The sequence below is a fragment of the Natrix helvetica genome, assembly GCF_964273705.1.
Source record: "Natrix helvetica genome assembly, chromosome: Z".
Classification (NCBI taxonomy): domain Eukaryota; kingdom Metazoa; phylum Chordata; class Lepidosauria; order Squamata; family Natricidae; genus Natrix; species Natrix helvetica.
In genome coordinates, this window is record NC_138554.1 from 57,577,483 (window position 1) to 57,602,980 (window position 25,498).

A 25,498-nucleotide genomic window follows, 5' to 3' on the forward strand; every position below is an offset into this window, starting at 1 on the left:
ATATGATAAAAGATGGGGAGAACATGAATCCTGCAATTATTGAATTACCAGCCACTCTGGTATTAATATTGGTTTCATCACCATTATTGAGTATATCAGAGACTAAGCTGTCTTCAGTAGTTTAGATATGTATTCAAAGTAAAAAAAGATGAAGATAGGAAGCATAGAATATAAATAATAACTGTGCCCTCTAGTGGCCGCTGTTTATTCTGTGCAGGTCACTCTTGCCAATTGTTATCCATAACCAGTGCCCATGGGTGAAGGGTTATGGGAACTGAATTTCAACAAATTTGAAGGGTAATTCTGCAGATTGTTTATGGTATTTTCTTCCCTATTTATAGGCAGATGATGAACATTATATCCCACGAGCTGTTCTTTTGGACTTGGAGCCACGAGTGATCCATTCCATTCTGAATTCTCCATATGCCAACCTTTACAATCCTGAGAACATATACCTATCTGAGGATGGTGGTGGAGCTGGAAATAATTGGGCTAGTGGCTTTTCACAGGTAAAGTAGTCAAGAAGCATGGAACAAACGCCCTTTGATTCCTCTCTTGGGCATAATTTTATAAACTTAGTAGCTTCCCAAAACCTCTACTTTGTTTTGGAACCTGATAGCCACTCACCCATTTGATAAGTCTTTTCACTCCCTTATCTTACTCCTGCCTCTGTGTGGGAGGACCATTTTAAAACATTATATTCACAAGAAGAAATTCCTGGCTTCGATTTAGGTCTCAGTGCCAATCTGGGCCCCAGTTACAAGTGCTAAATGTTATCATACCTGAAATACTATGAAAATCTGGAATAGTGGCCCCTCCCCTCCTTTTATGTATATTGATCGGACTGTACAAATTCTAGAGCATTGGGGCCTAATTATTATTGTGCCTATTTACAGAAATGGACATCTGCTAACTATCAGCCTATCAGCCTCTTAAGTATAATAAGTAAGTCTATGATAGACATACAATAAATTAGTCAATTGGATTAACTTAGAGCATGTACTGGCAGATGAGCAAGGGGGGGGGTTCAGATCTGGACACTCTATTTATGGGCATGTCCTTATTCAACACCTGGCTGAAAAATACACATCCAAACCAGATTCATCATTATATACTACATTTATCAATTTCAGGTCTGTATTTAATCTAGTTCCCAGAGAAAAGACTCACAGACTCAATTTATAATACCTAATATAATAATCAGAGAAATACTGATCTTTTTATGTGCAATTACTGTAATTGACTCAGTATGAAGTAGTTTCTCTGAATGTGGCCAAATTCTGCTATACTATATGTAAAACTAGACTATACACTGTTAATTCATCACAAATTGCAATATGTTATTCTGTCTGTCTTTTTATTTTTATTTTTACTATTACCATTGTTTTAATGCTTTTATTTGCTGGTCTGTGACCTTAATAAAATTGATTAATTTATAAACTTAAGTTTATAAAGAAAGAACTTTGATTTATAACTGAATCTAGAATAAATAGTCTTGTCTCGTGATTTACAGGGAGAAAAGATCCATGAAGATATTTTTGACATTATAGACAGAGAAGCTGATGGCAGTGACAGTCTGGAGGTAAGACAGACTTGTGGTGCTGACCCTTTGATTACTTATAGATTTCTAGACCTGGGGAAGGCTAGTACTGGACTTCAGTGGCCATCTGTTTAGCCTCAGAATTAAGGGGGAAAGGAGAAATCTCTTGGCATGCATGGGGAAGAGTCCTCAAATCTAATGTTCCCTGCCAGCTTTCTCATTGTCTTTCTGGGAAAGCTGGCAAAGAAGATTGCAAATGGAGACCACATGATTGCAGGGCACTTGGTTATAAATGCAAAGAGGTTGCCAATACCTGAAATGTGATCATGTGACGGGGAGTTTTATAATGACCAAAAATGCTTTATGGGCTGTAAAGTACCTGTTCCCAGGCTGTTTTGATCGTGAATGGTTGTTAAACAAGCAGTTGTAAATTGAGGACTACCTTTAATATGGAGACTGTCTTCTGATTACTCCCTGCAAAATAAACTTGTAGAAAGTAGACAATCTGATAATCTAGTAATAATCTATTACTAGATTCTTATTACTAGAATCTAATAATAAATATCTTTCATTCTTCTGGAAGATTGAAGCAATCAGGATAAATGTTGATGCAGTATATTTAAACTATGTGACTTATTTTAAAAAAAACTTGTCTTCCCTTATGATAGAGATTCTCTCTCTCTCTCTCTCTCTCTCTCTCTCTCTCTCTCTCTCTCTCACACACACACACACACACACACACACACACACACACACACAGAGCAATCCTATGGCATAGGTTAGGTGGGTATAGCAGCAGTGACTATTCTAGGGTTACTAAATTTGTTACTTGGGGCTTTGAATTCTAGCCTCCCTGTCTAAAAGCCAAGGCCTCCCATTTTGAATGACTGAACTGGAATCCTGGCTTTGAAAATGAAAATTTTAATTTATATCACTCTCCTGACTCTGGGTTAGGTTTTTCTATTTAAAAAACAGTTTCTCTAAGCTGCAATTTATAGACTGAAAGGTTATAAAAGCACATAAAATGGCAATTTTATAGTGGGTTAAAGATAGAAAGTGATTCATATCAGGTAAATGATAAACGAATAAGCATAGCATGTGAAAGTATTTTAATCATATGGGCACAAGATGATATAAAACAACAGGATTGTTGTAGCCTTCAGGTTACCACCACTCAGTCAGATAATCATTCATTGGCACTGAATAGGGGACTGTTGTGACTGTCGCAGTATCCTGATCATGACTTGGGTGCTTGGCGATTGGCTTGCAATTATGACAGTTGCGGTGTCCCACAGTCATATGTTCATCATTTGTGACCTTTCCTACTGGATTCCCACAAGGAAAGTCAATGGGGAAGCATGCAGGGGTTCATGAGTTGTTTCCATTCTTTTTTGCATGCCTCCCCATACTCCATAGCACTTGTCCTTTTGGCCACAAAAACACATTCTTTCTCAGAATGAACATACATCAGAGAGTTGTTGGGGAGAAATAGGTGATAGAATGCTATGTTCATCATTGAGCTTCTGAAGAAAAGATGGGATAAAGATGTCACAAGTAAATAAATAAAATCAATGAAGGTCTTATATAATGATCTGATTAAGCAGAATACCCCTTTATTGTTATAGAATCAAACATTAATTTATAAAAGAATGTCTCTTCTTAAAAACTGCTCCCCCACATTTCAGTCCCCCACTTTACATTATATATGCCTAGTGAAAAGTCTGCTAATAATCCTGCTTAGCCTATAATAGTTTAGCAGAATCAACAGTCTGCCCTTTTTAGAAGATAGCTGATGATTGCAAACCCCTAATTTTAAAAATACAACTCTATTGATTTATAAAAAAAAACACTGCCAGAGTATTTTATTGCTCTACACTATTTTTAATTAGCTCAAGTGCAATTAATTTCTTAGATGTTGTTAGACATTTTTTGTAAAACAAAGTTGTATGTATGTATGTATGTATGTATGTATGTATGTATGTATATGTATTTGTGTTACAACCCCTGGTATGCCCAAATCCCAGTAAGGATTCAAATCCCTGTAAGGGTATGGCTAGCTGATGAGAGCTAAATAGCTTGAAATAGATCTATACTAGTCTCCCTTTATTTATTTATCAGCACAAATACAACACACACACACACACACACACACACACACAAAATACAGTATCTGTGAATAAACTGAATAAATCTGTGAATATTCAATATGAAATTACCAGAGATTCCAAGTAAAGCATGCTTCTATTTTAATGATATCAAATATAAATACTTTTTGTAAAAAAAAATACCAAAATTTCTACTACAGGTAGTCCACAATTTACAACAGTTCATTCAGTGACCATTCAATGTTACAACAGCACGGAGAAAAATCTTATGACAGTTTTTCATGCTTATGACCTTTGCGGCATCCCTATGGTCACGTTATCAAAACTCAGATGCTTGGCAACTGATTCATATTTATGACAGTTGCAGTATCCTGGAGTCATGTGACCACCGTTTGCCACCTTCTGACAAGTAAAGTCAATGGGGAAGCCAGATTCACTTAACAACTGTTACTAACGTAACAACTATAATGGTTCACTTAACAACTGTGGTAAGAAAGATAGTAAAATGGGACAAAACTCACTTAACAAATGTCTCACTTAGCAACAGAAATTTTGGGCTAAATTGTGATAATAAATTGAGGACTACTTGTATATCATTGTTTATTAGTATTACAACTGTAGTGTTAGAGGTAAATATTTAATTTTTCATATATATGTCAACCAGAAAATATTTATTTCAGATGAGGAGATTTCTATCTGTTAATTGAATCTACCTGACATCTAATCATAATACATATAAATAAAATGTAAAAAAAAAAAGGCAACGGGTTAACTCAAATATTACACTAAACTTCAAATCCTTCTGTTAACCATCTGTTATTAATTAGTTATTAACTTGTATTTAACTAGTAGATAACAATATGTCATTTATGATTTTTACTTTGGATGTTTTTCACTTTTATGTTCTGCTACTAAAATAGATTTTTGAATGTATTCTGTTTTCTGCTGGACTTACAGTACAAATTTATGTAATCTTTTACATTTCGGGTAGCGTCTTGTCTAAGATAATTAGAGCACATGACTGCGCCCACTTTACCACAGCTCCCCCTCCCCTGCAGCTGATGCTTTACAGGCATTTATCATCAGCTGTCTCCCTGCCAGCGTTTCTCCCACACCAATGGTCTGCTGGTGTTCCTCCAACACACCCTCCTCCTGGGCGATTTGCCAAAGGATACTTGTCCATGGCTAGTCCAAAGCACAGGACAGATAACTGTGTGTCCCCCACTTTGCAGATTCATGGCAAGGCAGTACTGCCAGGCGAAGATTCATGGTGCTTCTGAAAGGGAGAGATTGACTAACGTCATCCAGAAATCAGGAATTTGTTTTCAGTTTCAGGATCAGCTTCCTGCATTCTGAAGAATATGTCAAAAAAGTTTGCATAACAAAGACCCCAAGGAAGAGGCATGATATATGTGAAGGACCCCCTTTCAGAAAGAGAACTATCAACTGTGCCCTGAAAGCTTCTCCCACCAAGCTCATTCTCTGTTATTTCAGTCAGCGAAAATAAAATGAAAACATTCTCTCAGAGAGAGAGAGAGAGAGAGAGAGGCGGGGGGAACTCAACCTCCCTACCCCACACAGATGGAATTGGATGAAATGACATTATGCATATGGAAATGTCCAGAAAGTTGTTTGCAACAAATGTTGCAATCCCAAAAAGTCAATGTTTTCTCGTGATAGAAGCATAAACCACTAATCCTGACTATTAGTCTCCTAGTTGCTACGTTTTCCTTGATCTTTTTACGATGATGTTTCCAGTCGATTTCAGTATCGCACATTTTCTCCTCTTTCGCCTTCTCATTTGTCTCCCCCTCCCCATTTTCTTCCTCCACAAACACGGTAATCTCTTTTTAAGAAAACGGAAGACTAGCAGTTCCCCATATAAGATTAAGCTCTAAGTATGTTATAAAACTATGTACTTTTCTCTATAATAAAAGCTGTTTAAGGGGTTTACCACAGCTTGAAACAGAATTATAATTTACTTCTTTTCAAGTGTCCAGCCCATAAGTTCTTCTCAATTCAGTCTCTTTCTCCTCGTGGAATTAATGAGATCGGATTTGATCAAGGCAGTGATTGCAATCCCTAAATTATTAGACTCTGAACACATCACTGTACTGATGTGATCACTGGGGAGGAGAGCAAGGATATCCTGATATTGAAATCCACTAGAATTTCAAAATCAGGTATGGATATCAATATCAGGCATAACCTTTCTCTCCCATGTGCCCCCTCTTCCCAAATCACATCAGGACAGCAATGTGTTCGGAGTCCTAATAATTTTGGGATAAGCAACTTTTGTTAAAGAAAGAAGCAGTTAGTTTTATAACATAATGATATGGGAATTCATAGTTGTATTATTCTGCTTCTTGCCAGGGAAATCACCCGTTTCTCTCCCTCCCCCCAACTGTTCCAGTTTCCACTTCAAGAATGTGAGCCGAAAAGGGACTGCCTCCAATTGGAAGGCAGAGTGGGGATGCGTGGTTACTTGTCCTGCACTGCTGATTGGCTGGGGACTAGTATCCTTTGGAAAATTGCCTGGATGGAGGGTACATTGGCAGGAGAGAAGTGCTGGCAGAGGACCAGTCGACGATACATGCCTGTGATGGGGGGGAAGGCGGAGTGAAGTGGTTAATTGTCCCAGCTGAGGAGCATGGATATTATTTGGCTGCAGAAAAGAAGAATAGCTAACTTTTAGGACATTAGTGCTCAGAAAGAAAATTGCCTTATGTACATTGTGGTTATATAGCTTTAATATCCATTTGTCTCTCCTCTTGATACATTTATGTGCACTGCTATTTATCCCATAAGAGGATAGCATGTATCTTTTTCCTATGTTGTTTCTTTCAGGGTTTTGTGCTGTGTCACTCCATTGCTGGTGGGACTGGCTCTGGCTTGGGCTCTTACCTTCTGGAGAGGTTAAATGACAGGTGAGTGATGGTCACAAATGTGTTTTTTTGCTCATGTCTATTCTCCATTTGAGTAGGAAAATTATAAAGCAGTCAAGTTACTTTGGGGAAATCTGCTAGCTGGCAGACTTAGAAGATACATAGCTGACTCAATAAGGTCTGCCCCACCCAATCACCAGCTTGGACAAGCCTTGTAGTTTGTACAGTTGTAACTTGAAACAAGAAAAAAGATTAAAACAATCAGTTTTGATCCCTCAGGCAAGAAGTGTTCTTCGGTATTGGCTAATGAAAATCACATTTATTTTTGTTGGATAACATAGTGTTTTAAGAATTATGACTATAGAACTTTCAGAAATTGTGAGGAAGGATAAACAGGCACATGATGAAAATTAAGTTAGGCTGATCAATAACATGCCAAATATTCTTTAAATGTAGCCAATTTTCATTATGAGATGATTTCAGAGGAGCAATATTTTTGTTCTTTCCAGAGATCCACAGAATGTTTTGAATCTTATCCCTAGCACTGCTTATAGTTACTGTTTCAGTGGTGGGTTCCTGCCGGATCGCACCGGATCGCGCGCGCTCCCGTTCGGCAAGGAACCCGGAAGTAAGTTCCTGCCCTGCCCCTGGCGACGGGACGGCGTTTGCCTGTGCTCCACCAGCTCAGGCGCGACCGGAGACGTTTCTCTGCGCAGACATGACTTCAGTGGAGTGGTGGCAGCCTGGCAGGCTGAGCCTGCGTCCCTTTCAGAAGCTTCGCTCCGCTGAGAAAACGTCTCCGGTCCCAGCCGAGCTGGTGGAGCGCAGGCAAGCACCGTCCCGTCGCCAGGGGCGGGGCAGGAACTTCCGGGTTCCTTGCCGAACGGGAGCGCGCGCGATCCGGTGCGATCCGGCAGGAACCCACCACTGTACTGTTTGTACTATTCACTTCCTTGCATCCTCTAAGAGTGCTGAAACATGTGGAGGCAGTCTTATGTTAGACTGAATTTTTTTAAAAATATTTTTCTTATTGGTTGTGAATAGGAACTCTTTTATTGAGAGACTGACAAAATTGTAGGTAAGCATGCAGAGATGGATAAATTATCTTTTTTATCAAAGAGGGAAGAATGTATAGAAGTTATAATTCTCAGTGGAGAAATTATCCCCTTAGTGTTATCATGCGATGTTCCTGAATGAATTGTTTGTAGTGTTTTCAGTTGTTCCTGCGATGGAATTTACAGTTAGAATTACAGTTGATTTTCCACATTAGTGGAGAGATTGTTAATTAAGATCTTAATTAAGTGGACAAAATATAGACACTTGTTTGAAAATTTTAAAAATCTTTTCAGCAATATTTCAATAGACTTTAATAATATTTTTAAATACATTTTTGGTATTATGTTTTTTTTTCTGTAGTAAGAGCAATTGCTAGTTGTTACATACAAAATTCTCAAAACTGTTCCATGTGATATTTTAGCAAAAAAAATAGTTAATGTACTTTTCATCCAAAAACTAACAATGAAGCAGAACATTTTAAAAGTAAAGCTTACTTTGCATTATATGTCTCAACTAAGTTCTTTGTTAAATATATTATCCATATGGTTGTAATGCTATCTGGCTATCACAGGACTGCCAGGTACATTCTAGACATAGAATCAACATTTCATTTGCACTTGACCAATTTAGGTTGGCGTAGTAGATAAAGTATCAGGCTAGAAAATGGGACACTGAGTTCTAGTCCTGCCTTAGGCACAAAGACAGCTGGGTGATCTTGGGCCAGTCACTTTTTCTCAGCCCAAGGAAGGAGGCAATGACAAACCATTTCTGAAAAATGTGGCCAAGAAAAACTGCAAGATTTGTCCTGGTAGTCTTCAAGAATGTCTTCATGAGTGGATGGAAGAAGCCCCCCCTCCCCAGTCTTACTAAATTTTATAAATAACTAAGCAACAAAGTGCTATGGTGCAATCAACACAGCACTGCAGCTGACAGAATAATTGATATTATATACTCATGGGAGCTTGCCAGAGAAGTTTGGAAGACCTCATAATTTATTCTGACGTATACTACTCAATCTGAATTGTTTACGGTCAAATGGCTGGCAGAATTTCCTACAGATCACACTGATATGATTGTTCTCAGTAGAGGTGGAGATAGCATCCAGGAATGGTTAACACCGTCCTTTCTCCTATTGGACTGAGTCTGATTACTAATTAATTAACAAGCTATATAACCCGCCCTTGTGGGTGACTCCACCCAGCTTTCGACTCAGTCCACTCTGGACAGTCATGTTATCCGATCTCTCCAGTAATTGGAATTTGTAGTCTCAGTTGCAATTATTCTAACTATTATTCAAGTAGCTGTGAAAGAAGAGAAATGGGCTGGTATCTCAGAGCCAAAGGATCTACCTTCCGGGATTTGAGGCTCTCGGGGGAGGCTCGCTGAGGCATAATCATTCAGCCTCGAGCCACAGGTGTGTGTGTGTGTGGGGGATGACGCATGCTGACAATTCCAGCCCAAATTACACTTTACGCATTGGAATTAACCCCCTCACCTGATTCTGACAGCCAATTGCACAGTGCAAGCTGTGAAGCTACAGGGAGCCGTCTGGCAGCTCCTCTGACACCTCCCATTCGGACTAATTACCGGAGCCACTGAGGCGACAGGATTGGAAGCTGGTGAAGCACTGAGCGGCGTGAGGCCCTTTCAAGGCCCTTTCGGAGCTCCTTTCAGGCCGGAGAGCCTTTGCAGAGGCTAAAAAGAGGCACGTGCAGCCGTTTTTGGCCCGAGAGGCCTCGGTGGAGCTGACAAGAAGCGCGGTGGCCATTTTGGAGGCAAAATTTGCCACAGACGCTATTTTGTTTCTAATGGTCGTTCGCTGAGACAAAGGCAGATAGCAGCATGGCAGAACAGCCCTCTGTCAGGGAAAAGGAGAGCCAGGAAGGATTGCTCTCGATTGCCTTGGGGCCTGATCCTCCTGCCCCCCTCCTCTTCTCTGAGCTGCAGTACAGCCAAGTCTCAGGATAAAGCCTCTAAGACTTCTAAATCCTCCAACAAGAACTCTAAACCGAAGAAGGCCTCCAAGCCTGGGGGAAAGGAATGTACCCCACAGGAGAAGATTGGTCCCCCCGCCACTCTTCTACCTTCAGGCAAGAGAGCGGTTCCCTCAGCAGCACCAGGCCAGACCACTGCTCCCCACTTCAGTTGGACACTAGCCCCGGACCGTTTAGCCCAATGCTGCCTGTCATTACAACTGGGCTGTGGGGGCAATCTGTGGAAACCCCAGGCCCTATGGACCCACGTCCGCTGGGCAGACATGTTGAGCCCACCTTTACACCCACGTCAGCCGGCCTCCGCCCTGAGTATACAATGCCTGCCTACCTACCATGCCTCCTGATTACTAGTCTATCATTGCGGAGGCCATTAAGCAGGGGATTGCAGCCAATTTGCAACAGTGATTCCTGCTACTCCCCTACCAGCCCCCCAGGTGCACACCATTAGGGAGAGGGCCCCAGACCCAGAAAGGGAGCGATCGCCCCAGCGATCTCGCCGCAGCCGTTCTCCTGCTTCAGAAGAAGGAGAGATTAGGGAAGCCGAGTTATCGGAAGTGGAGTTATTGGACGAGGAAGGAGCCGCTCCTGATAAGCCGATCACGGTAGGGCTATTTCCACTGGCCCTATTCAAGCCACTTTTGTCCAAAGCCAAAACTGCAGCTGAGATGGGAGGCCAGGTGCAGGCCTCCACTGCGCCCGGGGCGTCCCCATCAGCCTCTACATGGTTTACTGAACATAAAGTGGAGGCAAATACCACCCCAGCCCCCCAGTTATTCGTGGACATTGTTCAAAGACAGTGGGCTATACTGACGTCCGGCCCAGCTCCTTCCAGCTCTGATAGGCGCTATTACAATGTGGCGGACGGGCTTGATAAACTTTTACTTTGGCCTGTGGTGGATGCCCCTATTTTGGCTCTACATTCAAACACTACGCTTCCCGGATCCTCCAGGAGGAGGTTCTCAAACCAGAAGATAAGAAAACAGACCAGACCCCACAGCGTGGCCACCAAGCGACTGCTTGGGTGGTCCGGGCTTCCGCAGCAGTTTCATTTCTCTCTCGATCTAGCCTGTGTTGGCTCCAACAACTGCAGGAGAGAATCCCGGCCGGGGACTCCAGGGCCCACCAAGACCTTAATAAAATTGTAGCCGCAGTGCAGTTTTCAGCAGATGCCACCCTGAGTGCCACTCGTTTCGTCTCCTGGGCCATGGCATCTTCCGTGCCTTCCCGCCGCCTTCTGTGGTTGCACCAGTGGCAAACAGACCTACATCACAAGTGGCGCCTGGCATCAGAGCCATACAGAGAGGGGGACTATTTGGGGAGTCCCTTACACTGCTCCTCATTTAAGGAAAAGATAAGCATAAGGTACTACCCATTAATTATAAAAAGGGGCCTTACCGACCTGGACCCTACCCCAGGCGCCAGGCACCAAGGCAGCAGGATTATGGAGGCTCATTTAGAGGTCAGGTTTATGGTTCCCCTAATTTCAGACCACCGGGGGGGGGGGGTTGGCCAACGCCAAAGGCAACAGTCATATTGCCAACAGAGGGGCAATCAGTCCAAATGGCCCTTTCGCGGTGGGGGGAACCGGTTCTACGCAGGCCATGAGCAATCTCACAATCGGTTCCCCATTGGGGGGAGGTTATTACATTTCGCAGACCAGTGGGAGACCACTACTTCGGACCGTTGGGTCAATTCCACAGTTAGGGCAGGTTTGGCCTTTGAGTTCCTATCTTCTCCCCCGTGTTTTTTCATTAGGTCCCCAATTTCTAGCAATAGACAGTGACAGCTGTTGCTGATCTCGACCATCCGACATCTTTTGGACATCGAGGCTGTCCAGCTGGTGCCGGATGACCAGAATAGAACCGAAGGATTCTATTCGGTATTGTTTGTTATCCCCAAATCCTCGGGGGGTTGGAGGGCTATTTTGGATTTGAAACGTCTTAATAAATACTTGAAATACCGAAGGTTTAAAATGCATTCCTTGCAATCGATTTTAGAAGGGTTTAGACAAGGGTACTATCTTGCCTCTATTGATCTGACTGAGGCATAATTACATATTCCCATCCTCCAGGAACACCGTTGTTTCTTACGTTTTTGCTATGATAGTTGCCACTATCAATATAGAGCCTTGCCCTTTGGCCTCTCATCTGCCCTGCGGGCATTTACGAAGGTTTTGGCAGCCTTGACGGCCCATCTAAGATCCGTGCCCATCCAGATCATGTCTTATCTAGATGATATATTGTTAATGTCACGCTCTGTGGAGGGGGCCACAAGGAACCTCGACATCACTCTTCGGGTGCTCAAATCCCATGGGTTCTCTGTCAACCACACCAAGAGTCCCTTTGCACACACCACACATATCTCGCATCTTGGGGCTTGGATTGACACAGTGGCGGTCCAGGTTTTCCTCTCAGAAGAAAGACAGGATAGTCTCCGCCTACTGGCGGCTCAGGTAGAGAGGGAACAACAGGTATCGCTGGCTACCTTATCTAAGCTACTGGGGAAGATGGTCTCAGCCATTTCTATTGTACCCTGGGCCAGACTGCATTCCAGGGACTTACAGTGGTTCCTCCTTCCTTTCCAAAAGGAACAAAGAAGCACCTCCCTCACCAGGGTCATCCTACCTAGGTGAGACAATCCTTAAGCTGGTGGAGGTCACCAGCCATCGCAAGTGGGTGCCACTTTCGGGTGGAGGATAGAGTCACGATTACCACGGATGCGAGCCTTAGAGGTTGGGGGGCTCACCTGGGTGTACATATTGCACAAGGCAGGTGGATGGAGGATCTATCCATTAATCTGCTTGAACTTAGAGGTGTCTGTCTTGCCCTCCTACACTTCATATTTCTCATCAAAGGGAAACATGTCCTCGTTTTAACTGACAACATAACAGCCAAGACTCATGTTAACAGACAGGGGGGTACCAGGTCAAGAGCATTGATGGGAGAGGCTAGCAAGCTAGGGATCTGGGCGGAGGATAACCTCCTTTCCATCACAGCTGAGCACATATCAGGGGTTGATAATATTAGGGCAGACTCTCAGCTGTTCTACCCTGGATCAGGCAGAGTGGAGATTGCATCCTTCTCTCTTTCAAGAGATTGCACGACTGTTCGGAGTTCCAGTCATGGACCTGTTCGCCTCTCCAGCCAATGCTCAGCTGCCTCGGTTCCTCACATGATTTCCCACAACAGGTGCAGAGGGGACAGACGCCCTTTGCTGGCCCTGGCCTCAGGGACTACTATACTCTTTCCCACCGCTTCCGCTATTACCCAGGGTTGTGCGCAAAATCATCTTGTCCAAGACGGAGATCATTCTTGTGGCCCTGCATTGGCCACGACAGCCCTGGTGCAGATCTCAGGCATTGTCTGTGGAGAGGCCCTGGAGAATTCCGCCTCTGCTAGGGATTGCTGGAGCACTCGGATCCCCGGTGGCTCCAGTTGAGCATCTGGCGATTGAGCGGGACTGTCTGTGCCTTGACAGCTTTCGCCTAGGGTAATAGACACCCTACAGACATCCAGACGGCCCTCCATGGATCGCATTTACAACGCCACCTGGAGAATCTTCTGCACTTGGTTTTCTGAAAGGGAAATAGTATCTACCTCTTCGTCGGTTCCCCAGGTCCTGGAATTATTACAGGATGGTCTGGACAAGGAGTTGTCGCCCAATACACTTAGGAGACAAGTGGCGGCCCTGACCACCCTATTGTCTTGGGGAGAGGAACAATCATTGTCACATCACCCGGCGGTTCAGAGGTTCTTGAAGGGGGCTTCCAACCTTAGGCCACACGTGGTACACAGATACCCACATGGGATTTAACTAAGGTTCTCACTGCACTCACCAAAGAACCATTTGAACCCATACAAACAATTCCATTGCAATATCTCACTTTGAAAATTTCATTCTTAGTGGCGATCACCTCCGCGCAGAGGATTCCTGAGATCCAGGCCTTGTTGGTTAGGGAGGAATTGTGTGCATTTCATGTGGACAGGGTAGTGCTAAGGCTGGATCCATCATTTTGACCTAAGGTTAGCACATGGTTTCATCGTGCACAAGAGATTGTGTTGCCGGACTTCTGTCCATCACCGTCTAGACCATTAGAAGAGCAATGGCATATTCTGGATGTCCGGCGTGCCCTGCAGATGTATATTCACAGGACGGCAGATTTCAGGAAGACAGAACATCTATTTGTTTCATTCCAATCATCATCCCTGGGACAGAAAGTGTCGGTCACTACCATAGACAGATGGGTGAGATGGTGCATTGTATTGGCCTACTCTTCAAATCAAGAGCAGATCCCTCAAGGGATTACGGCCCACTTGACCAGGAGTTTGGCCACCACCACAGCGTGGAATATGCAAGCTTCCCTGGATGAAATCTGCAGGGCAGCTGCTTGGGCATCCCCTTCGCCCTTTATTCATAATTATAGGCTAGACAACTTTGCCCCGTAGGGTTCCACAAGCAGTACATGGTGACTGCTAGTCTGGCAGTCTCCTCCCTCCCAATAGGGACTAGCTTGGGTATGTCCTATTCCTGGATGCTATCTCCACCTCTATTAGAAGAGGCGTATCAGGTAAGTATCAACGCCCTTTCTGAACATGCTGAAAGTAGGGGCAGCCAAATATTTGTATTCATCATTGAACATGGTGATCTAGTGCAGGACAATTACCAGCATTTCATATATAGATTTAGAGATGCATCTGATGGTTTTGCAAGAACAAGCATAAATAGAGAGATCCACAGTCTAGAAAAAGTCACTGAGCCTGTTTGTGTATTACAATGCATACACCTTTATAAAGAATCACATACTGTAGAATTCTTACCATTCTATTGTTATTGCTTCTTTCTTTGTTCCTGTGGTGGAACTGATTAGCTGCAAATAACGCAGATGTACATAGGGAGAAAAGAACAGTTTCTTTTTTTCTTTCCAAAGTACAAATAGTACGATTTGTAGTCTTTCCATTTTTATGCTTCATAATTGCCTGGTCAGCTCTCAAACTCCATTTCATTGCCCAAAAAAAAAACAACCCTGGATTTTGTAGTTGTGCTTGAGAACAAAGAAACAACTGTGTTGTCTTCTTACTGGACTTGTGACTGTGCCATCAATTTGAAGTCAAGCCCAATTTCTGGCTAAAAAGCAACATTTGTATCTACTTTAAAAGAATTTCTGGGTGACAATTTGAAGAAAGGTTTTGTTTTGAATCTCCAGTATTTGCATTCGCATTGTTCATCTCTGAGGGAGACGCCTGTGTTAGAATTATGCCTGGCGATAGACTTTCAATCATAAGACCATTAGGATCCTCACCCATTGTCTCTTATTCCAGATTTTCTAGATTATGCTCAGGTGGCATACGTTTTCACAAAGTTAATCTATCATCTGATCAAAATGAAAGAAGGACGTGAATCATTAATTGCATTTTATACATGATATGGCAAGTTTAAATAAACAACTTTGGCATGGTGAATTGCAGGGTAGTTTTTTCCAGATGCATGGGTAATTTGGAGAAGTATAGATGGATAACATACCAATCTTTTCAAAAGCTTAAATACATTCTGTAGACACAAACATTTTACTAAATTGGGAAAAAATGACGTTTGATCTACCCCAACGGTCTCTTTAGCTTACTAGGTCTCTACAGAAGGAATCCAAAAGGGCCTGCAAAAGTGCGATTTATAGTTCCATGTAAAAAACCTAAAAATGTAACAGACGCATAGCATTTTCCTAGCACTACTAATTTTTAATAGAAGATCTATTTTTAATTTTGCAACTAGATAATACTGCTAATTTTAAAGAAAAGATGAAGGTTTACTTGAGCAAGCAATATTTCAGAAACCAACCATCCTTTTTACAACTGCTATTCAAGCATCCAAGTCCTCTTGCCAATTCGTGGTCTAAACAGATGCATCAAACATTGCATTTCACACCATTGTCTTCCAAGCAGAGAATGGGGGAAGAGAAGGGGATGGATCTTCTGCCATTTGCAATTTTTCCAGGTTGCTTTTACCAGCTGAATGAAACGATGACTTTTTTGGTCAGAGTTGCTTGCAATGAAGACAGCATTTTAGCAGTAGAGGCACTTCCTGGAAGGTATAGTCCATTCAGAATAAGCACAGATTAATTTAGAAATTCTGTGGAATACAGTTTCACACTTTGACAAATCAGATGGGTATACATTTTTTTTTCTGTTTCAATTTTATATCACCTCTTTTTTTCAGTTCAGCAACAATACCTTATCATGTAAATCTGTATACGAACTTCCCTATTCCTCTATCCTTACCATAATACTGCAGCTGAATAACTTTGCCTCTCCCCAGGAGTTAGACTCTCCTGAAAGATTAGGGACAGGGAGTCAAATGACAGACTTAGTAAATTGGATCACAGTGCAACAAATAGGCTATCACTTGTGCCGACAGAGGAGGCATGCTGCAGGTCCCTTCAACCCAATTATTCCAGCTGGTGGGGTTCAGGAGGAGGGCCTTCTCTGCTTCTGCCCTCTGGAACATCTTGCCCCCAAATGTGAGCTTGGCCCCAACCCTCCTATCTTTTTATAAGGGTCTATAGATGAGACTGTGCCAGTCAGCTTGGGGCCCTAATGCGGGAAGAGTACAAGTGAAGATGGTTGAGTAATAACTGTAATAACAGATTGTTTTGGTAATTATCAACCCTTTTATCAGTGTTATACATTTTTGAGGGCATTCTGGTCATATCCTAGGGAATGGATGTGTTTGTTGCTTTGCTCAGTTTTTCATCCGTGCTTCATTGTCAGTTTGCTATGGTTTTCATTTCATTGAGGTTCCCAGCATTTCTCAATATTTTATGATGTACTGTGACATCTTATTGGCTACGCCAGCTATCACTGCTGACTGACTGCGTCGTGCCATCTTATTGCAGGCTGGACTGCAGTCTTTTCGCCAAAAGGGCTGGCTTTGGACTGATTTTACAGAAGGAGGCTGCTGCTATTATTGAGGATTGGACTGGTGTTGGGTGCTACTGAATGCTTAGGATGAGCTTTTAAGGGAACTGGGAGGCTACTGCCAGACATCTCTGATTGTTGAGGCTTCTATTTTAGCATTTCTGCTGCCTGATGACTTGCCACTGTCTGTTTTTTTTTTCCTCATTACTGATGTTTTGTGGGATGCTGGATCTTTGGGGGAAGGGCAACAATAGAGTGCAGGCTACTTTGGATGCCCTCCCCCTGTGAGGGGCTACTTTGCTTGCCCCTGGGCAGGAATGAAGAAGTAGCATGGCTTCATTCTTCTTTTTAAAAATGCCTTGGTTTTAAGTGTGAATGAATGGTTGCCTCCTAGATAAAAGCTATGAGAGGAACTGGTGGTTGTTGCAGGGGAATCATCTTGCAGTGAGTAACAGCGGTAGAGGAGGGAGCCTTCGGCCTTTATGTGTTGCTGCTACTTAATGATGTCAGGTCAATCTGCAATAAGGTCTCCATTATTCATAATTTAATCAATGGTGAGAGAGTCATCCTGGCATGCATTTCCAACACCTAGCTGGGCTCAGAAGGGGGAGGGGTTTGCTCTTTTGGAATTGAGCCCAGGTGGTTTTGAATGTGGAATAGGAATTGCAGTGTGGCGGGTGTCATCCTGGAGTCCCTTATGGTCTCTAGGGGCACTGCATGAGAGGTTTCTGGATGTGAGACACTGTTCATTAAGTTGGGCTTAAGGCTAAGCTTGGTCAGTTAGGTTACTACAGTTGCACATTTCAGTACTGAATGCTCTTTTCTGGTTAAATGGAAATGGAACATTGGTAGTTTCTTGATGGTTAGTCTCTTATATTAATTAAAAACTTGGAATTGGCTTTTAGAGGCAATACTAGCTGTCCTGTCAAAGAACAAGTTTCTTATAGTACGTACAGCAAAGAAATATGTTACATCTTTTATTGTAATACTGAATAGGTAACCATTTTTATAGGTATCCCAAGAAGCTGGTGCAGACATATTCTGTCTTCCCCAACCAGGATGAGATGAGTGATGTAGTGGTGCAGCCGTATAACTCTCTCTTGACACTCAAACGTCTGACAGAGAATGCTGATTGTGTGGTAAGAAATATCGATAGAAAAGGCCAGTACTTCCCTCTGACGAAGAAAGGACATTCCCTTCATCTAGTTATAGCACCTGGAGCATTTCATCATTTACCTAAACATAAGTACATTATAGTAGGATGATTTTATTGCTAAGCAAGCATTGTTTACGTAGGCTTTCTTTTCTTGTGTGGCTAAAGTTGGCATAAGATGAGGTGCTTACCACCCAAGATCTCGTTGCTAGTTCCTGTTCTATTTCCTATTGATTCTGTTTGGTAAAATAAATTTTCTGTGAACCAAGTTTGACTCCTGGTAGAATATCCATATAGTTTTTGGCAATAAGATATGGAAGTGGTTTGAAATCACATTCTGGTTAAGTATTTTATTAGATTATTATTTAAGCATACAGAAACAATGTAGCTACAAAAGAAATTGCATAAGTTGATGCTTTTCATAAAATTTAATTTTTCCTTTGATCAATGATAGTGTGAGAATTTTCTTCAGCTAAAAAATCAACTGCAAAGAACACTGATAAATTCTTAATTTAGGAATTAATTTGATAGCTGTATTTAGATTTTCCCTTTTATGTTATTCTTGTTTGTAGAAGTGTTATTCTGGATAGAAAAACTTAACATAGATATTTAAATCTTTGCTCTTCTTTAAAATAATAATTATTTATATCCATTTTCTCTTTCTTCCTTTTATCTGTGATTTAATTTTCTTTTAAATGTTATTTATTCATTTTATTTGTTCGGTAAACCTCACAATTCTACTTAGCAGGAAAAGTGTGCCCTCTTGTCTTTTTGGTCTAATAATGCTTAAACCAATTTTCTTTTTTAACAGGTTGTTCTAGATAATACAGCTCTGAATCGTATTGCTACTGACAGGTTGCACATCCCAAATCCCACCTTTTCCCAAATCAACCAGCTGGTAAGCACCTAGGGAGGCTTCCTCAGGCTTCTGAAAAAGAAAGATTAGGATCTGAATCATTCACAAGACTATTTTCATAAGGTAGTCAGAGCTGAACAGAGATATGAAGATGATAGGAAGAAATTCTGAAGTGAACATTATTTAATTCTCTAGGCATCAATGCCTTGATTTTCTATATTTTAAAACTGGAACATAAATACCACTCTGAAGAAGACTGTACATACATTTAAAACAAAAAAGGTGAGCGTTGAAATGTAGAATAGGTGACATTTTCTATGCTCTTGCCTTAAAATTATGGGAAGCTCACTTTTTGTCAACAGTAAGCTGTTCTAAAATGCTGACTCTTGGTTTTTCCAATTTCTTAATATATATTTCAGTTTTGAGGATAATTTTTACGCCATTTATAGATGACTTTGTCATGACAGTTTCCATGTTGTTTTGGTATTGCTGTCCATACAACAAACCTCTATATCTAAGAAATGCTATATGTGATCAGATAATTAACTGATTCTCCTATGTACAATCCCAGCTTATTGGCCATAATAATTTGTAAGAAGAGCTAGCAAATACAAATATAGTGGTTGTACCGTAACTATTTACCATTTTGAAAATTCTCATCGTTTGAAATATGAGAAGTACAACTCCTGAACACACTTCTGAACAACTCTGGAAATTTTTGGCTACATTTTTCAGGATGTTAGAAACTATAGCTGTCTCCTTGATTTCTTGGGAGGATGTCCTGAAACTTTTTGTCTTTTCTGTGTAGGTCTCTACTATAATGTCTGCCAGTACCACCACATTGCGCTACCCTGGTTATATGAACAATGATTTGATTGGGCTGATTGCCTCTCTTATTCCCACGCCTAGGTTGCACTTCCTTATTACAGGATATACACCTCTCACCACTGACCAGGCTGTAAGTGATTTGACTTTAAATCAAGATCTGGGTGTCTTCATACTTCATTACAGATTTTCACATTGTATTTTCTGTGATACATTCAGATGATATGAGATTGGATAGGAATGATGTCGGGACAATTTCCATGTTAAAAGGATGGCCAAAGATTAGATTCCCCTGTCAGACCATGCTTTGCTTAACAGTAATTATTGAATGAAACACAATAGTTGCCGTGAATTAGGGATTATAAACCCATAGTTACATACATCCCAACAGCACTGTATTTTTATCCTTGCAACCTAAACAAACAGGGCTAATACATTAGGGAGTACCTTTTTCTGTTCTTTCAATATTTTGATGGGCTTAAGAAAAAGTGTGTGCCTTAAATATTAAAGATTGCTTATCTATAGCTTTCTGAATATCCTTCAAATCAAATGTTACTTACTCAGTAATGTCCCAGTGTGATTATTCTTCTCCATTGAAAGTTTCAAGGTGGGCACAAAGAAAAATAACCTTGATTTGAAAGTACAGTGATTGGTTTTACACAGCAAGTTAAGGTTTTCAAGCAAGGCAATAGTACTTTGATATTGTTTGAATTGGCCGTACTGCCCTACATGTATTGTGATGAAATTACCAGTACTATCAATAGAAGCATGAGCTCTCCTGCAGCAATGTTCCCAGAATGCTAAACAGCTGTCTTCATTTTTTGTTCTTTTCAACAAGCAACGGGACAGGATGCCGAGGGGCAGATCACAAGGGTTAATGATTCGAAGGGTATCGGTTGCATGGTGTTTTGTAGTGGGGTGCACAAGATTTTTGCTGTGCATTTTTCTCTTCTCGCCACTTTTTCTCTTCCTTTTGGAAATGGGATGCTCTTACATTATTTGTTTGCTTTTCTAAATGTGATTATATACTTTGTCAAAAATAGCCATATTTCTCTTTTTTTCCCCTGTTGCTTACTATTTAAGGAAACAAATAGTATATAGAACAAATTATAATTTTCCAGATTCAGGGAAAGTCACCTTATATAAGTGGTGTGTGATTCTGTAATTTGGTCTAAGTTTTGGATTGGAACAAATGTTGTTTCATAGCTTTAATGCATGAAACCAGGCTATTGGCCTCTGCATAAATTGTCTTTAAATGAAGAATCCTCCCAAGCTCTGTCTGTACTCTTTTTTTCTTTTGTGTGCAAAGACAATCTTCAGTTCTTCCACTAAATAATATATACTTCTGTCTTATTTTGCCCATAGGTGGCCAGTGTGAGGAAAACTACCGTTCTTGATGTCATGCGTCGGTTATTGCAGCCTAAAAATGTGATGGTATCCATGGGCCGTGATAGGCAGACAAACCATTGTTACATTGCCATCCTTAACATCATCCAAGGGGAAGTGGATCCAACCCAGGTCAATAGCTTGAGAAATATTGGGCAATTGTTTTAGTTGTATTATTAAGGCCTATCGCTTCTGATAATAGCAATGATGAAATAATTATACTTTTTAATGTCAAATCATGTATAATGTACAAGTGTTGATTTGTGGCAGGGATAGCCTGTGATCTTCTGTGTTGATGAATTAGAAATCCTATACATTATTCTTGGTCACACTCTCAAATTAATGGTACATTTTGAACATTTTTTCAAGATTACTTTTTTCAATAAGCTTTTCTACTATTGTTATTCCTCATTAAAGTTGAATAATTGTATTCATATACATACTCATAGTTACAAGCTATTTACCCCTCATCAGGTCCATAAAAGCTTACAACGGATCCGAGAGAGGAAACTGGCCAACTTCATTCCTTGGGGCCCTGCCAGCATCCAAGTGGCACTTTCAAGGAAATCTCCATACTTACCATCAGCCCACAGGGTCAGTGGTCTCATGATGGCTAATCATACCAACATTTCCTCGGTAAGTTTGATTGGGACAATTCATGTTGTAATTATTTATTTAGGATCTTAGTGATCTTGTATCTGAGATAGTAGCATGGAGATGTGCAGCAGTTCAGATGTTATTTCGAAAGATGCTTTGGAATCAGAGGAGTGGGAATATAGGATACTCTTGTAAAACAACCATGCCGTTTTCCAAGATCTGCATTCGTGGAAAGATATAATTGTAAAACTTTGCAGTCAGACAGAATATCCATTCTCCCATGCAAACCAAAGCAGTCCTTGGATATTGACTTGAAGGTTCTGCACAGCTCTTAATTATTTCCATCTACCATTCCAATTACTTCCCGTTTATATGCGACTGCTGGAGACTGTGTTGTTTACAGTGGTCCAATAGAGGACAGGACTGAAACAGAACAATTAAACAACTGACAATAGCCATACCATTGCCTCCATTGTTTTGACATCTCACTATTTCACAAGAAACTATATAACATTGGTTCTGTGTCCTTTTTAAAATTAAATTCAGAATTTAGTAGATGATTTCTCACTTTCTCTCACTAATGGCTTTGAGCTAATACATCCATTTTCTAAGTATAGAGTTCATGATTCAGAAATAGTTTACATTGATACCTTTAGGAGTAAGAAATACAGGTTTAGGAAATGTGATTACTCGAGAGAATATTTTATGTCATGAAATTTCTGGTGAATGATTATGGGGGAAATATAGCACACTTTCATTTTTTGTATAGATTGAGAGGGGCTATTTGGTAATGTAGCATGGGGTTTCTGATGACTGAATTTACACAGTCTTTTACTTCTCTGGATTCCCTCCCTGTAAATAAGTCTATTTGATCACAAGAAAATAAAGGTACTGTATTTTTTGGACTTTAAGAAAAACTCCCCCCCCCCCAAAAAAAATGGGTGGAAATGTCTATGCGTCTTATAGAGGTAATGTTGCCGAAAGCATACTCACCCGCCAGCCCCCATCCACTGGCCTTTTCCTCCCAGCAATTTGCCTCCTTGCAGCAAACAACCTGGTCAGCTTCAGTACAGCCTGATTTAACACGAGCAACTGATTGGTGGTTGAGCTGCCTCCCGGAATACCTCTGATCAGCTGTTCCAGGCTGTGGGAATAACTGGTGTCGTCATCGCCCATCGCCTCTAACATCTATTGCCGCCACCTCATGCCCCATTTTTGGCTTCCGCGCGTCCCGTTTTCAGCCTCCAAACGTCCCACTTTTGGCCCATTCCAGATGGTGGGGATTGCCGCCACTGCCTATAACCGCTGCCTGGAACGGGCTGAAAATGGGACGTGCAGAGGCTGAAAACGGGGCACACGGAGGCCAAAAAATGGGATGCAGGGTAACAGAGATGGGCAGTGCCACCGCCAATGGGCAGCAGCGATCCCTGCAGCCTGGAACAACTGATTGGAGGTATTTTGGGAGGTATATCCAACCGCCAATCGTGCTAAATTAGGCTATGCTGAAGCTGACCAGACTGTTTGCTGCAAGGAGGCTAATTGCTGGGAGGCAGAGGCTGATTTTTTTCTTATTTTTCTCCGCAAAAGCTAGGTGTGTCTTATGGTCTGGAGCATCTTATAGTCCGAAAAATGCAGTAAATACCAACCATCAGGGCTTTGATCCTGGATGTGTTTGCTGATTTAATATTTCTGCAGATATGTGACTGAGCAAATAGGGCTAATTAGGCTTCAGAATACAGCAGTGACTTTTGGTTGGAAAATGCCTTGTCCTTTGTAATCGGAAATCATTTCCAAATGCTCTGTTCAGTGATCCATCCAGACTGAATATGTTTGTTGTCCTGCTCATTCACATGCACATTTAACAGTGGTTTAGGTTTATTAATATTCATCAGCAATTCCCTTCACTAAAACTCCAGAACTGTCCCAATTAAGTCCAGCCAAAATCAGACCAATGCTAGTCCACAGAGCAATGGTCACAATGAGTCCACAGGACACTTGAAAGTTTCCCAAACAAGAAGACAAATCCTCCAGGCTAAATTAAATCCACAATACAAGAGGATACACAAAGCAAGAAAAGGATTCACAAGGCACGATCCAAAGTCAAGATAGGAATTACAATGACCAGGAAACACACAGCTAGGGAATGAACATATTGTTCCCATCATCATCTCCGTCTGTGCTAAATAGCCAGTCTCTGATACAGCCCATCAAAAGGGGCAAGGTTGCCTCCTCATATGTAATCAGGCTGACCTTCGCTGCTACTGCCTTTTCTCTGCCCTACATATTCTTGGATTGGGTGCAGAAGGCAGTTCCTTTTCCTCATCCCTAACCAACTGCAGCTGCATGCTTTCCCCACCTGAAGCCTAAGGGCTATGCTGCTAAAGCTGTGCTTCAGCCAAATCACTCTCAGACGGCTGCTCACAGCCATTGACCAACTGCGACTGGTTCATCCTCCTCCAAACTGACATCTGGGGACGCATGGGGGAGCCATCACAATATGTGAATCTGATACCAGGATTATGTTTATATTTAACTTTCCCTGCTTAGGAGATAGATCTCAGCTGCTTATTTGAAATAGTTACAATATACTGTTTGGGGAAATGTGCTGAGACATCTTAACCTAGTGCAGTTTAGGAGGCTTAACAATGGCAATAGCTATGTCTCAGATATATTTTGTGGGGCATATGTTTGATCTATAGGGCAAAAACCTGGTGATATCTTTGATAAAAAGTTATAGACGAGAAGCTTAAAATTATTATGCAGTTAGGATCAGATTATCAGCAATGTTTTCTCTACACAGAGGGCAACTTTTGGGATAATGTTCTGGAGAGTGAAGATTTCTAATAGCCATTTTTATACTTTAATTGGTAATCTTATTTGCATTTTGGCTCAACTCTGGAATAGAGAAGCACACATTTTTATCAATCTTCTGAATTGAAGAAATAATTTGCATAGTCATCTGAGGAACTGAGAATATTAATATGGTTGGAGAATGTATCATAATTTCTTCTTTTGTGATTAAAGAGCATTGTACCTTGATGGTTGCATCATTTCCTTGGAAATCAGTCAGAGAAAACAGCTTCTGTAGCTTAGGACTTTTCAACTGCATTATATTACAGGTTCCATCTATGCATTTAAGCCTCCTGAGACTGCTGGATGATTCTGTTTTAAGCTTTGAATTGAAGTGTCATAAACATGGAGATGACAGTGGGCTGTACTTCCAATTTTCAATTATTCAATTACCACAGTTCTACATCATAGGGAGGGGTAAACAAATGAAATACAATCTTGATAAGTTGAAGAAACCGATAGTCAGAATTTATAGCAGTTTGGGAGAAGTTGTACAACTCATTCTTGATGGATTATATTTCTTTTTATGAGACTTGTGTAGTAATTTTAACTTTTAATTTGCCAATTAAAAGTCACTTTCAAAAACATAAACCTCACCATACTTATTCATATCACAAACTACATTATTCCAAAACTTTGGTGGGACTGCCTTAATGCATTTGGAAACTGATTAGTCAAAAAGTGTTTTGTTTTTACTATCTGAGCTCAAGGTTAACATCAGACCAACAATCAAGTAAACAACACCCCAATCAAGAAACTGCCAAACAAGCAAACAGTCCAACCAAAGAACCTATAAATTACTCCCCACCAATATTGATAGACAAGCCACTAGAATTTAAACTGACAGCAAATTGCACTCCTTACTAGCTTTGATGATACCCAATTTAAGTAATGCCATGTCTGCAAGAAAACAAGCTGAGATCCATGGGTATTCATCTGGCTAGCCACCTTGCAGCAATCAGCTTCAGCATGTTATTGCAGTCTGATTCAGCACAAGCAGCTGATTGACAGTTGGTTCGGCCTCCCAGAATACTGCCAATCAGCTGTTTCAGGCTGCAGGGATAGCCACAGCAGCTGATTGTAGCCTCTGCATGTCACATTTTTGGCCTCTGCATGCCCGATTTTTGGCCTCTGTGTGTTGTATTTTCAGCTAGTTCCAGGCGGCAGGGATTGACAGTGGCGATCCTGCAAACACCTCTCTAGCAAAATAGAAATAAACCCTAATTTTTCAAAATAAAAATCCAATTGATCTCCCACTGTATGCCTGGCTCTGGCTCTGGCTCTGGCTCTGGCTCTGGCTCTGGCTCTGGCTCTGGCTCTGGCTCTGGCTCGTTCAACCTGCA

The 25,498-nt window shown here is 41.4% G+C and overlaps 1 protein-coding gene across 1 annotated transcript in view; it reads left to right on the forward strand.

Moving 5' to 3' along the window:
• Nucleotides 1-25,498, forward strand: part of TUBG1 (tubulin gamma 1) — a 30,166-nt gene that overhangs the window by 4,039 nt on the left and 629 nt on the right. The window contains exons 3-10 of the mRNA XM_081970837.1: nt 342-509; nt 1,514-1,582; nt 6,493-6,572; nt 17,501-17,627; nt 18,453-18,539; nt 19,306-19,455; nt 20,688-20,840; nt 21,183-21,344. Of these exons, the coding sequence (XP_081826963.1) occupies nt 342-509; nt 1,514-1,582; nt 6,493-6,572; nt 17,501-17,627; nt 18,453-18,539; nt 19,306-19,455; nt 20,688-20,840; nt 21,183-21,344 (996 nt within the window). The remainder of the gene's footprint in view (nt 1-341; nt 510-1,513; nt 1,583-6,492; nt 6,573-17,500; nt 17,628-18,452; nt 18,540-19,305; nt 19,456-20,687; nt 20,841-21,182; nt 21,345-25,498) is intronic.